Source organism: Equus caballus, chromosome 7 (assembly GCF_041296265.1).
Source record: "Equus caballus isolate H_3958 breed thoroughbred chromosome 7, TB-T2T, whole genome shotgun sequence".
Taxonomy (NCBI): domain Eukaryota; kingdom Metazoa; phylum Chordata; class Mammalia; order Perissodactyla; family Equidae; genus Equus; species Equus caballus.
The window spans coordinates 55,022,118-55,034,888 of NC_091690.1; the positions used below are offsets into that span (position 1 = coordinate 55,022,118).

Sequence of the window (12,771 nt, forward strand, 5' to 3'; positions counted from 1 at the left end):
CCCCCGCCAACACACACAAACACACACACACACAAACTCCTATGTAACACAGACATTCGCAGAGGCACGTTCACAAATCCCCGTAAAGTCTGCCTGAGCTCAGCCCCAAATTCCCCTCCGAAGTTCTCAAAGGGCAAGCGATTGCCTAGTGAAAGGACTCCTCCCTCGAGGCTCCGGCTCCCAGGAAAGGAACTCAGAGCCCCGCCTGGTCGGCAAGCGGGCTGGGACTCAAGCCAGAGAGTCCCCCCGGGTCCGGCGTGCATGTGGCTCCCCTTTCTTCTTCTCTTCCAAGCTCCCTAGTTTGGCAGAACTCTCGCTGGGACGGCCTTCCCAGAAATCCATTGATTGGTCCCCCGGAAGAATACCCTTCCGGTTGACCCTGAGAAGACCCCAGAAACAGGTCAGGTGAAGCACTTCCTGGCTGCAAGGAAGGGAGAGGGTCGAGCGGACAGGGAAGACGGCTGCCAGGCGAAGGCTGGACGATGGGGGCGGAGTCAGGGAGAGGGGCCAGTGGACGGATCTGGAAGGGATTGGGCGGACTCTGAAGCCAGCCCTCCTCGGGAGTCCTCCTCACACGTCCCCCCCTGGCCGGCCCCTCCTCTTCTGGAGCCCAGGGCCAACCAATCCCATCCGACCTGGACGACGAAGAGCCCCCTGGCTCCGCCCCCGCTGACCCCAGCTGCGGGCATTTCCCCCGGATCTCCAGCAGTCCCTGCCCTCCTCCAACCGCCTCAGGCCACGGGAACGCTTCCTCCAGAACTGAGTGCCCAGCTTTGGGACGGACACTGCTCGCGCAGGAGAGAGAGGGGATCCGTGAGCCGCCAGCTCCGATTTCCAGGTCGTAGCACCGGGACGAGGGTTTGCTTGGACAAAGGAGGCAGGAGCACCTTCCCGATGGATGGTTCCCGGCGCCCGAGGAGACCGCGGGAGTCCCGGACAGAATCGAAGGGCCGCAGAGTTGGAGACACCTGGTACGTTGGGGCGTGTGTGAGGGAGGACGAGGCGGGCTCCTCTGTGTGCCTAGGGGTGTGTGTGTGTGTGTGTGTGTGTGTGTGTGTGTGTCCGTGTGTGTGTGTGTGTGTGTTTGTGTGTGTGTGTGTTTGTGTGTGTGTGTGTGCGCGTGCGTGTTTCAGTGGATGGCACCAGGGGAGAGGAGAAGGGAGAAGCCGGGCCTCCCAGGAGGCTGGGCATTTGGAAGCTGAGGAAAGGGAGAATCGCTATGTCCAGAGGAATCCCTTCGGGGTGGGGAGGTTGGGAGGAGCCCTCAGGAGACGCGTCTCGGGTTTGCTCCCTCCTTGCTCTCTTCCTGTGCTCCGGCCTTACAATTCCCCATGCCGACACACTCTCTGTGGGGTCGTCTCCCTCCTCTGCGGGAAGGGAGAGGGGAGCAGAGGATCCGAGGGTTCCACCACCGTCTCACCCGGACGGGGGAGGGTTCCCTCCGTGTCCGCTGTTTTTCTTCTGGCCCTCAGCACCGCGCGTGGAATCCGGGGGCAGACAGGACTGTCCCCTGTGGAGCGCGGGCACCTCTTTCTGCAAAGTGCTCAGGCCCGAGGAGATGTCTCTCCTTCTCCTGTGGAGGAGCCCCGTCCAGAGGGCACTCTTTCCCGTGGGCACCGTCCCTGGTTCCCTCCCTATCGGCGGTGCAGGGGGGCTGGCGGTGGTGGGGGGGGTGAGGAGTGGGGGGGGTTGGGGCTGGGGGTGGTTGGGGGGGTGGGGCCTGGGGGTTTGGGGGGGGTGGGGTGGGGCTTTCCCCAGCGAGGGGGTGAGGGAGGACGCGGAGAGGCGGGTGTCGGGAGGCAAGCAGCACCCGGGGAGGAGCAGCTCTCCTTGGAAGGGAAGGACGCGTGCCTTGGCCCTGGGGCTCAGGGTGGGCGCGTGAGCGGGATGAGAAGGCGGGCTTTCAGGCGTGTGGGAAGTGGACCCCGGGTTCCTGCGTGCGAGGTCTGACCGTGTCCCTCCCTGTCCTGCAGCTCGGCCACCCCCGCCCCGCGGAAGGCGGCGAAACGGAGGCGGCAGGCGGAGCAGGATCCCCGCACAGGTAAGGCGCTTTCCTGCTTTCTCGAAGGAGTGGGCTGCTGGGGAGAAGGCGTGCCAGGGCTTCCGGAAAGGAACAGCTGCCTCCTCTGGAATGTCCCGGGCGGCTTCCTCGGTTCTTCCGGCCACCCGTCCCGCGGCCGGTCTGGGCCGAGTCCCGGGGCTCTCCGGGCTCACGCCCTCTGCTCTCAAGAACACCCTGCGGGAGCAGAGCATTCACCTCGCACCCTCCGCTCTCTCCGCAGGGGCAGAGCCAGCCGCAGTGCCAGGAGCTCCCTGCCCGGCTCCAGCGCGGGCCCCGGAAGCAGCCCAGGTGAGTGGGCGGGAGGGACTCTGGAGGCTGGCCAGAGGGCCGCTGCTGCCCGGGCTCCAGGCCCCCAGCCAAGCCCCGCAGATGACCCTCCAGCTGGCGCTCAGCCTGAGCAGGACCTCCACCGCCTGGGGGGTGGGGGGAGGTGGCCAGGCAGAGTTTCCCTCGGGGACGGGGCGGGGGCTGGCGGCTGGCAGCTCCCTCCCCAAGAGGCCTCTCGGAGGGCCCCTGGGTGCTGGAGAACTCAGAGCTTTCCTCCCGCAGGGGCCGCGGACGCCCAGCACGCAGAGGATGCAGATGGTCGTGGTGGTCCTGGAGCCGGGAACAGCCCTTGAGCTGCGCCTGGGTGCGGAAGTCCTGGTCCTGGCCCCCCACGCAGCCCTGCAGCTCACGCTCGGCAACCTGGCGCTCGTCGTCGTCCCTGCGCGCGTCCTGAGCTCTTCCGAGGCTCTGTGGTTCCCTGCCCACGCGCGCTGGCTCTGGCCCGGCCCGACCCAGGCCGCCTGGGCCATCAACGTGCAAGACGGATCCCTTTGCGCCCAGAGAGCGGAGCCCAGCGGAGCGCCCCCCGCGCCAGAGGACGGGGAGGCTAGGCGAGGCTGCCGGCCCCCCGCGGGACCCTGGGCCGGCGGAGTCCCGGGCCTCAGCCCCTCCTCCCCGCACACCCTCCTCCTCCAAGCTCTCCGCGGGGCCCCTGCCCGCCAGGGCTGCGGGCTCCCGCCCGAGCCCAGGGCCGGGCTGCGCCCTCTGCCGGCCGAGTTCAGCCTGGACCTCCGCGGCCTGGGGCCCCCGCCCAGCTCGGAGCTCAGACCTCTGCCTCCCTCCCCGAGTCCCAGTCCGCCGCCCAGAAGCTGCCGCGCGCCGCCCCGTCGCAGGCCCCCCGCCAAGGCCCGCAGGCGTCTCTTCCGAGGGGATTGACCGGCCGCGAGCGCCCACCCCACGCGCAAGAATTGGCGCCCGCCGTTCGGGAGCCGCGGACGCCTGCTCCTTCTAGGGTGTCTCCCTGAGGCGGGATCACTCTCTGCCGGGAACACCGCGCGGGCGGCTGGCGCTCCAGGCGGGAGCGGAGGCCGCCAGGGACCTCTCCCCCAGACCCGGGCTCTGCCACAGGGGCTCCGGACAGGCGGAAGAGAGCACCGGGAGGGTGGGGAGAAAAGAGCTGCCAATCCCTCCTGCCGCGAAGGACTCCGACATCCAGAAGAGGGCACATCTGGTCAGGGTCCTCTGCGAGGAACCACACCCAAGACCCTAGAAGAAAGCACGCCAAAGCCTGGAGCGCGCGCCTCCCCAGAGAGGGTCTCCCAAAGCACCTGAAAGCGTGCTCCGCCCGCATCACGCCCTGGAGCGGGAGCGGAAGGCGCAGGAGCTCTCCGGGTAGGGGGAGGGGGGCGTTAGCACACCTTGCCGCCATGAGAACGGCTCCAGGAGAACAGCACGATGGACCTGTCCGAAGGCTGGGCAGGACGCGGAGCCGCTGGAACTCTCCCCCGCCCCCCCACCCCCCGTTGCTGGCGGGGAGCCCAGAATGGGGCAACTTGCTGAAATGGAGTGTAGTTCCTCGACTCCTTCATCCTAGGCTTCCCGTTCATCCCACCCGGCTCTCCCACTCTGAGAGATCTGCTTGAGAGCCACGAACGGGTCTGTTCAGGGAGACGCCGAAGGCCGGAGTGGCCAGCAGCTGTCTCCACAATACAGCCAAGGGTGGGGTGTGACCTCCCCCGTGCCCTTCGGGGTTGCGTGGAGACTGAGAAGGGGACCCACCCCGGCCAGGGCACTGCCCCTCAGCGATCAAGAGGATGGGCTTTTTCCGCTCGATTCCATGGCCCACCCCGGTCAGTCGCCTCTGAATGCTTCTAGTCCCTCCAGGTGTGGGATGATTTTCAGGGCGGTTTGGGCGACCGGGGCTGTGGGAACCTTACGAGAGGCGATCGAGGACATCTCCCTACAGACCAAGGGTCTCGCATCCAATGGCACTTTCAGACGGGATGCGCCGAAACCGTGAAACCCACACTGGCTTTCCAAGCCTGCCACGAAGAGAAAGGTGACCGTGACTCTTCATTCTGGGGGGAAACGGCAGTGCCCATGATCCTATTGGAACTTGAGTGTAATAAATCGATCTCGAAACGTGCTTGATTTTGGGGTGTGATCATTTCTCACGTCTGTTGGCTCGACAACTTGGAAGCACGTGGGGGCGCTGTTCTGTTTCCATCAGATTTGGCAGAACACACACGAGGAGAGGAAAGCCGGCAAGAGGGGAGGGGGTGGATTTCCAAAGGAGAAGGAAGCTGCGCCAACCCCGCAAAAGGCACACAGATGCGAGCTCCCCGCGCACGCCCTCACGCACGCCTCCCCCCCGCCAACACACACAAACACACACACACACAAACTCCTATGTAACACAGACATTCGCAGAGGCACGTTCACAAATCCCCGTAAAGTCTGCCTGAGCTCAGCCCCAAATTCCCCTCCGAAGTTCTCAAAGGGCAAGCGATTGCCTAGTGAAAGGACTCCTCCCTCGAGGCTCCGGCTCCCAGGAAAGGAACTCAGAGCCCCGCCTGGTCGGCAAGCGGGCTGGGACTCAAGCCAGAGAGTCCCCCCGGGTCCGGCGTGCATGTGGCTCCCCTTTCTTCTTCTCTTCCAAGCTCCCTAGTTTGGCAGAACTCTCGCTGGGACGGCCTTCCCAGAAATCCATTGATTGGTCCCCCGGAAGAATACCCTTCCGGTTGACCCTGAGAAGACCCCAGAAACAGGTCAGGTGAAGCACTTCCTGGCTGCAAGGAAGGGAGAGGGTCGAGCGGACAGGGAAGACGGCTGCCAGGCGAAGGCTGGACGATGGGGGCGGAGTCAGGGAGAGGGGCCAGTGGACGGATCTGGAAGGGATTGGGCGGACTCTGAAGCCAGCCCTCCTCGGGAGTCCTCCTCACACGTCCCCCCCTGGCCGGCCCCTCCTCTTCTGGAGCCCAGGGCCAACCAATCCCATCCGACCTGGACGACGAAGAGCCCCCTGGCTCCGCCCCCGCTGACCCCAGCTGCGGGCATTTCCCCCGGATCTCCAGCAGTCCCTGCCCTCCTCCAACCGCCTCAGGCCACGGGAACGCTTCCTCCAGAACTGAGTGCCCAGCTTTGGGACGGACACTGCTCGCGCAGGAGAGAGAGGGGATCCGTGAGCCGCCAGCTCCGATTTCCAGGTCGTAGCACCGGGACGAGGGTTTGCTTGGACAAAGGAGGCAGGAGCACCTTCCCGATGGATGGTTCCCGGCGCCCGAGGAGACCGCGGGAGTCCCGGACAGAATCGAAGGGCCGCAGAGTTGGAGACACCTGGTACGTTGGGGCGTGTGTGAGGGAGGACGAGGCGGGCTCCTCTGTGTGCCTAGGGGTGTGTGTGTGTGTGTGTGTGTGTGTGTGTGTGTGTCCGTGTGTGTGTGTGTGTGTGTTTGTGTGTGTGTGTGTTTGTGTGTGTGTGTGTGCGCGTGCGTGTTTCAGTGGATGGCACCAGGGGAGAGGAGAAGGGAGAAGCCGGGCCTCCCAGGAGGCTGGGCATTTGGAAGCTGAGGAAAGGGAGAATCGCTATGTCCAGAGGAATCCCTTCGGGGTGGGGAGGTTGGGAGGAGCCCTCAGGAGACGCGTCTCGGGTTTGCTCCCTCCTTGCTCTCTTCCTGTGCTCCGGCCTTACAATTCCCCATGCCGACACACTCTCTGTGGGGTCGTCTCCCTCCTCTGCGGGAAGGGAGAGGGGAGCAGAGGATCCGAGGGTTCCACCACCGTCTCACCCGGACGGGGGAGGGTTCCCTCCGTGTCCGCTGTTTTTCTTCTGGCCCTCAGCACCGCGCGTGGAATCCGGGGGCAGACAGGACTGTCCCCTGTGGAGCGCGGGCACCTCTTTCTGCAAAGTGCTCAGGCCCGAGGAGATGTCTCTCCTTCTCCTGTGGAGGAGCCCCGTCCAGAGGGCACTCTTTCCCGTGGGCACCGTCCCTGGTTCCCTCCCTATCGGCGGTGCAGGGGGGCTGGCGGTGGTGGGGGGGGTGAGGAGTGGGGGGGGTTGGGGCTGGGGGTGGTTGGGGGGGTGGGGCCTGGGGGTTTGGGGGGGGTGGGGTGGGGCTTTCCCCAGCGAGGGGGTGAGGGAGGACGCGGAGAGGCGGGTGTCGGGAGGCAAGCAGCACCCGGGGAGGAGCAGCTCTCCTTGGAAGGGAAGGACGCGTGCCTTGGCCCTGGGGCTCAGGGTGGGCGCGTGAGCGGGATGAGAAGGCGGGCTTTCAGGCGTGTGGGAAGTGGACCCCGGGTTCCTGCGTGCGAGGTCTGACCGTGTCCCTCCCTGTCCTGCAGCTCGGCCACCCCCGCCCCGCGGAAGGCGGCGAAACGGAGGCGGCAGGCGGAGCAGGATCCCCGCACAGGTAAGGCGCTTTCCTGCTTTCTCGAAGGAGTGGGCTGCTGGGGAGAAGGCGTGCCAGGGCTTCCGGAAAGGAACAGCTGCCTCCTCTGGAATGTCCCGGGCGGCTTCCTCGGTTCTTCCGGCCACCCGTCCCGCGGCCGGTCTGGGCCGAGTCCCGGGGCTCTCCGGGCTCACGCCCTCTGCTCTCAAGAACACCCTGCGGGAGCAGAGCATTCACCTCGCACCCTCCGCTCTCTCCGCAGGGGCAGAGCCAGCCGCAGTGCCAGGAGCTCCCTGCCCGGCTCCAGCGCGGGCCCCGGAAGCAGCCCAGGTGAGTGGGCGGGAGGGACTCTGGAGGCTGGCCAGAGGGCCGCTGCTGCCCGGGCTCCAGGCCCCCAGCCAAGCCCCGCAGATGACCCTCCAGCTGGCGCTCAGCCTGAGCAGGACCTCCACCGCCTGGGGGGTGGGGGGAGGTGGCCAGGCAGAGTTTCCCTCGGGGACGGGGCGGGGGCTGGCGGCTGGCAGCTCCCTCCCCAAGAGGCCTCTCGGAGGGCCCCTGGGTGCTGGAGAACTCAGAGCTTTCCTCCCGCAGGGGCCGCGGACGCCCAGCACGCAGAGGATGCAGATGGTCGTGGTGGTCCTGGAGCCGGGAACAGCCCTTGAGCTGCGCCTGGGTGCGGAAGTCCTGGTCCTGGCCCCCCACGCAGCCCTGCAGCTCACGCTCGGCAACCTGGCGCTCGTCGTCGTCCCTGCGCGCGTCCTGAGCTCTTCCGAGGCTCTGTGGTTCCCTGCCCACGCGCGCTGGCTCTGGCCCGGCCCGACCCAGGCCGCCTGGGCCATCAACGTGCAAGACGGATCCCTTTGCGCCCAGAGAGCGGAGCCCAGCGGAGCGCCCCCCGCGCCAGAGGACGGGGAGGCTAGGCGAGGCTGCCGGCCCCCCGCGGGACCCTGGGCCGGCGGAGTCCCGGGCCTCAGCCCCTCCTCCCCGCACACCCTCCTCCTCCAAGCTCTCCGCGGGGCCCCTGCCCGCCAGGGCTGCGGGCTCCCGCCCGAGCCCAGGGCCGGGCTGCGCCCTCTGCCGGCCGAGTTCAGCCTGGACCTCCGCGGCCTGGGGCCCCCGCCCAGCTCGGAGCTCAGACCTCTGCCTCCCTCCCCGAGTCCCAGTCCGCCGCCCAGAAGCTGCCGCGCGCCGCCCCGTCGCAGGCCCCCCGCCAAGGCCCGCAGGCGTCTCTTCCGAGGGGATTGACCGGCCGCGAGCGCCCACCCCACGCGCAAGAATTGGCGCCCGCCGTTCGGGAGCCGCGGACGCCTGCTCCTTCTAGGGTGTCTCCCTGAGGCGGGATCACTCTCTGCCGGGAACACCGCGCGGGCGGCTGGCGCTCCAGGCGGGAGCGGAGGCCGCCAGGGACCTCTCCCCCAGACCCGGGCTCTGCCACAGGGGCTCCGGACAGGCGGAAGAGAGCACCGGGAGGGTGGGGAGAAAAGAGCTGCCAATCCCTCCTGCCGCGAAGGACTCCGACATCCAGAAGAGGGCACATCTGGTCAGGGTCCTCTGCGAGGAACCACACCCAAGACCCTAGAAGAAAGCACGCCAAAGCCTGGAGCGCGCGCCTCCCCAGAGAGGGTCTCCCAAAGCACCTGAAAGCGTGCTCCGCCCGCATCACGCCCTGGAGCGGGAGCGGAAGGCGCAGGAGCTCTCCGGGTAGGGGGAGGGGGGCGTTAGCACACCTTGCCGCCATGAGAACGGCTCCAGGAGAACAGCACGATGGACCTGTCCGAAGGCTGGGCAGGACGCGGAGCCGCTGGAACTCTCCCCCGCCCCCCCCACCCCCCGTTGCTGGCGGGGAGCCCAGAATGGGGCAACTTGCTGAAATGGAGTGTAGTTCCTCGACTCCTTCATCCTAGGCTTCCCGTTCATCCCACCCGGCTCTCCCACTCTGAGAGATCTGCTTGAGAGCCACGAACGGGTCTGTTCAGGGAGACGCCGAAGGCCGGAGTGGCCAGCAGCTGTCTCCACAATACAGCCAAGGGTGGGGTGTGACCTCCCCCGTGCCCTTCGGGGTTGCGTGGAGACTGAGAAGGGGACCCACCCCGGCCAGGGCACTGCCCCTCAGCGATCAAGAGGATGGGCTTTTTCCGCTCGATTCCATGGCCCACCCCGGTCAGTCGCCTCTGAATGCTTCTAGTCCCTCCAGGTGTGGGATGATTTTCAGGGCGGTTTGGGCGACCGGGGCTGTGGGAACCTTACGAGAGGCGATCGAGGACATCTCCCTACAGACCAAGGGTCTCGCATCCAATGGCACTTTCAGACGGGATGCGCCGAAACCGTGAAACCCACACTGGCTTTCCAAGCCTGCCACGAAGAGAAAGGTGACCGTGACTCTTCATTCTGGGGGGAAACGGCAGTGCCCATGATCCTATTGGAACTTGAGTGTAATAAATCGATCTCGAAACGTGCTTGATTTTGGGGTGTGATCATTTCTCACGTCTGTTGGCTCGACAACTTGGAAGCACGTGGGGGCGCTGTTCTGTTTCCATCAGATTTGGCAGAACACACACGAGGAGAGGAAAGCCGGCAAGAGGGGAGGGGGTGGATTTCCAAAGGAGAAGGAAGCTGCGCCAACCCCGCAAAAGGCACACAGATGCGAGCTCCCCGCGCACGCCCTCACGCACGCCTCCCCCCCGCCAACACACACAAACACACACACACACAAACTCCTATGTAACACAGACATTCGCAGAGGCACGTTCACAAATCCCCGTAAAGTCTGCCTGAGCTCAGCCCCAAATTCCCCTCCGAAGTTCTCAAAGGGCAAGCGATTGCCTAGTGAAAGGACTCCTCCCTCGAGGCTCCGGCTCCCAGGAAAGGAACTCAGAGCCCCGCCTGGTCGGCAAGCGGGCTGGGACTCAAGCCAGAGAGTCCCCCCGGGTCCGGCGTGCATGTGGCTCCCCTTTCTTCTTCTCTTCCAAGCTCCCTAGTTTGGCAGAACTCTCGCTGGGACGGCCTTCCCAGAAATCCATTGATTGGTCCCCCGGAAGAATACCCTTCCGGTTGACCCTGAGAAGACCCCAGAAACAGGTCAGGTGAAGCACTTCCTGGCTGCAAGGAAGGGAGAGGGTCGAGCGGACAGGGAAGACGGCTGCCAGGCGAAGGCTGGACGATGGGGGCGGAGTCAGGGAGAGGGGCCAGTGGACGGATCTGGAAGGGATTGGGCGGACTCTGAAGCCAGCCCTCCTCGGGAGTCCTCCTCACACGTCCCCCCCTGGCCGGCCCCTCCTCTTCTGGAGCCCAGGGCCAACCAATCCCATCCGACCTGGACGACGAAGAGCCCCCTGGCTCCGCCCCCGCTGACCCCAGCTGCGGGCATTTCCCCCGGATCTCCAGCAGTCCCTGCCCTCCTCCAACCGCCTCAGGCCACGGGAACGCTTCCTCCAGAACTGAGTGCCCAGCTTTGGGACGGACACTGCTCGCGCAGGAGAGAGAGGGGATCCGTGAGCCGCCAGCTCCGATTTCCAGGTCGTAGCACCGGGACGAGGGTTTGCTTGGACAAAGGAGGCAGGAGCACCTTCCCGATGGATGGTTCCCGGCGCCCGAGGAGACCGCGGGAGTCCCGGACAGAATCGAAGGGCCGCAGAGTTGGAGACACCTGGTACGTTGGGGCGTGTGTGAGGGAGGACGAGGCGGGCTCCTCTGTGTGCCTAGGGGTGTGTGTGTGTGTGTGTGTGTGTGTGTGTGTGTCCGTGTTTGTGTGTGTGTGTGTTTGTGTGTGTGTGTGTGCGCGTGCGTGTTTCAGTGGATGGCACCAGGGGAGAGGAGAAGGGAGAAGCCGGGCCTCCCAGGAGGCTGGGCATTTGGAAGCTGAGGAAAGGGAGAATCGCTATGTCCAGAGGAATCCCTTCGGGGTGGGGAGGTTGGGAGGAGCCCTCAGGAGACGCGTCTCGGGTTTGCTCCCTCCTTGCTCTCTTCCTGTGCTCCGGCCTTACAATTCCCCATGCCGACACACTCTCTGTGGGGTCGTCTCCCTCCTCTGCGGGAAGGGAGAGGGGAGCAGAGGATCCGAGGGTTCCACCACCGTCTCACCCGGACGGGGGAGGGTTCCCTCCGTGTCCGCTGTTTTTCTTCTGGCCCTCAGCACCGCGCGTGGAATCCGGGGGCAGACAGGACTGTCCCCTGTGGAGCGCGGGCACCTCTTTCTGCAAAGTGCTCAGGCCCGAGGAGATGTCTCTCCTTCTCCTGTGGAGGAGCCCCGTCCAGAGGGCACTCTTTCCCGTGGGCACCGTCCCTGGTTCCCTCCCTATCGGCGGTGCAGGGGGGCTGGCGGTGGTGGGGGGGGTGAGGAGTGGGGGGGGTTGGGGCTGGGGGTGGTTGGGGGGGTGGGGCCTGGGGGTTTGGGGGGGGTGGGGTGGGGCTTTCCCCAGCGAGGGGGTGAGGGAGGACGCGGAGAGGCGGGTGTCGGGAGGCAAGCAGCACCCGGGGAGGAGCAGCTCTCCTTGGAAGGGAAGGACGCGTGCCTTGGCCCTGGGGCTCAGGGTGGGCGCGTGAGCGGGATGAGAAGGCGGGCTTTCAGGCGTGTGGGAAGTGGACCCCGGGTTCCTGCGTGCGAGGTCTGACCGTGTCCCTCCCTGTCCTGCAGCTCGGCCACCCCCGCCCCGCGGAAGGCGGCGAAACGGAGGCGGCAGGCGGAGCAGGATCCCCGCACAGGTAAGGCGCTTTCCTGCTTTCTCGAAGGAGTGGGCTGCTGGGGAGAAGGCGTGCCAGGGCTTCCGGAAAGGAACAGCTGCCTCCTCTGGAATGTCCCGGGCGGCTTCCTCGGTTCTTCCGGCCACCCGTCCCGCGGCCGGTCTGGGCCGAGTCCCGGGGCTCTCCGGGCTCACGCCCTCTGCTCTCAAGAACACCCTGCGGGAGCAGAGCATTCACCTCGCACCCTCCGCTCTCTCCGCAGGGGCAGAGCCAGCCGCAGTGCCAGGAGCTCCCTGCCCGGCTCCAGCGCGGGCCCCGGAAGCAGCCCAGGTGAGTGGGCGGGAGGGACTCTGGAGGCTGGCCAGAGGGCCGCTGCTGCCCGGGCTCCAGGCCCCCAGCCAAGCCCCGCAGATGACCCTCCAGCTGGCGCTCAGCCTGAGCAGGACCTCCACCGCCTGGGGGGTGGGGGGAGGTGGCCAGGCAGAGTTTCCCTCGGGGACGGGGCGGGGGCTGGCGGCTGGCAGCTCCCTCCCCAAGAGGCCTCTCGGAGGGCCCCTGGGTGCTGGAGAACTCAGAGCTTTCCTCCCGCAGGGGCCGCGGACGCCCAGCACGCAGAGGATGCAGATGGTCGTGGTGGTCCTGGAGCCGGGAACAGCCCTTGAGCTGCGCCTGGGTGCGGAAGTCCTGGTCCTGGCCCCCCACGCAGCCCTGCAGCTCACGCTCGGCAACCTGGCGCTCGTCGTCGTCCCTGCGCGCGTCCTGAGCTCTTCCGAGGCTCTGTGGTTCCCTGCCCACGCGCGCTGGCTCTGGCCCGGCCCGACCCAGGCCGCCTGGGCCATCAACGTGCAAGACGGATCCCTTTGCGCCCAGAGAGCGGAGCCCAGCGGAGCGCCCCCCGCGCCAGAGGACGGGGAGGCTAGGCGAGGCTGCCGGCCCCCCGCGGGACCCTGGGCCGGCGGAGTCCCGGGCCTCAGCCCCTCCTCCCCGCACACCCTCCTCCTCCAAGCTCTCCGCGGGGCCCCTGCCCGCCAGGGCTGCGGGCTCCCGCCCGAGCCCAGGGCCGGGCTGCGCCCTCTGCCGGCCGAGTTCAGCCTGGACCTCCGCGGCCTGGGGCCCCCGCCCAGCTCGGAGCTCAGACCTCTGCCTCCCTCCCCGAGTCCCAGTCCGCCGCCCAGAAGCTGCCGCGCGCCGCCCCGTCGCAGGCCCCCCGCCAAGGCCCGCAGGCGTCTCTTCCGAGGGGATTGACCGGCCGCGAGCGCCCACCCCACGCGCAAGAATTGGCGCCCGCCGTTCGGGAGCCGCGGACGCCTGCTCCTTCTAGGGTGTCTCCCTGAGGCGGGATCACTCTCTGCCGGGAACACCGCGCGGGCGGCT

General features: G+C 67.0%; 3 protein-coding genes across 3 annotated transcripts; all 3 read left to right on the forward strand.

Moving 5' to 3' along the window:
- Window positions 1-894: 894 nt before the first annotated feature.
- On the forward strand, window positions 895-3,265 carry LOC138925246 (proline-rich protein 23D1-like). The gene is made up of 4 exons (XM_070275007.1): window positions 895-971; window positions 1,974-2,041; window positions 2,283-2,350; window positions 2,612-3,265. The coding sequence occupies exons 1-4, from the start codon at window positions 895-897 to the stop codon at window positions 3,263-3,265; spliced, it is 867 nt and encodes a 288-aa protein (XP_070131108.1).
- Window positions 3,266-5,591: 2,326 nt separating this feature from the next.
- Window positions 5,592-7,962, forward strand: LOC138925247 (proline-rich protein 23D1-like). The gene is made up of 4 exons (XM_070275009.1): window positions 5,592-5,668; window positions 6,671-6,738; window positions 6,980-7,047; window positions 7,309-7,962. The coding sequence occupies exons 1-4, from the start codon at window positions 5,592-5,594 to the stop codon at window positions 7,960-7,962; spliced, it is 867 nt and encodes a 288-aa protein (XP_070131110.1).
- Window positions 7,963-10,289: 2,327 nt separating this feature from the next.
- Window positions 10,290-12,642, forward strand: LOC138925248 (proline-rich protein 23D1-like). Its single transcript, XM_070275010.1, has 4 exons — window positions 10,290-10,366; window positions 11,351-11,418; window positions 11,660-11,727; window positions 11,989-12,642. Exons 1-4 carry the CDS (start codon window positions 10,290-10,292, stop codon window positions 12,640-12,642), a joined length of 867 nt encoding a protein of 288 aa, XP_070131111.1.
- The last annotated feature ends 129 nt before the right edge of the window (window positions 12,643-12,771 follow it).

Coding starts and splice junctions, on each gene's coding strand:
- LOC138925246 (XM_070275007.1), top strand. CDS start 895: ATGGATGGTTCCCGGCGCCCGAGGAGACCGCGGGAGTCCCGGACAGAA. Junction 972..1,973: donor CGCAGAGTTGGAGACACCTG/GTACGTTGGGGC, acceptor CCTGTCCTGCAG/CTCGGCCACCCCCGCCCCGC. Junction 2,351..2,611: donor GGGCCCCGGAAGCAGCCCAG/GTGAGTGGGCGG, acceptor TTCCTCCCGCAG/GGGCCGCGGACGCCCAGCAC.
- LOC138925247 (XM_070275009.1), top strand. CDS start 5,592: ATGGATGGTTCCCGGCGCCCGAGGAGACCGCGGGAGTCCCGGACAGAA. Junction 6,739..6,979: donor GGAGCAGGATCCCCGCACAG/GTAAGGCGCTTT, acceptor CTCTCTCCGCAG/GGGCAGAGCCAGCCGCAGTG. Junction 7,048..7,308: donor GGGCCCCGGAAGCAGCCCAG/GTGAGTGGGCGG, acceptor TTCCTCCCGCAG/GGGCCGCGGACGCCCAGCAC.
- LOC138925248 (XM_070275010.1), top strand. CDS start 10,290: ATGGATGGTTCCCGGCGCCCGAGGAGACCGCGGGAGTCCCGGACAGAA. Junction 11,419..11,659: donor GGAGCAGGATCCCCGCACAG/GTAAGGCGCTTT, acceptor CTCTCTCCGCAG/GGGCAGAGCCAGCCGCAGTG. Junction 11,728..11,988: donor GGGCCCCGGAAGCAGCCCAG/GTGAGTGGGCGG, acceptor TTCCTCCCGCAG/GGGCCGCGGACGCCCAGCAC.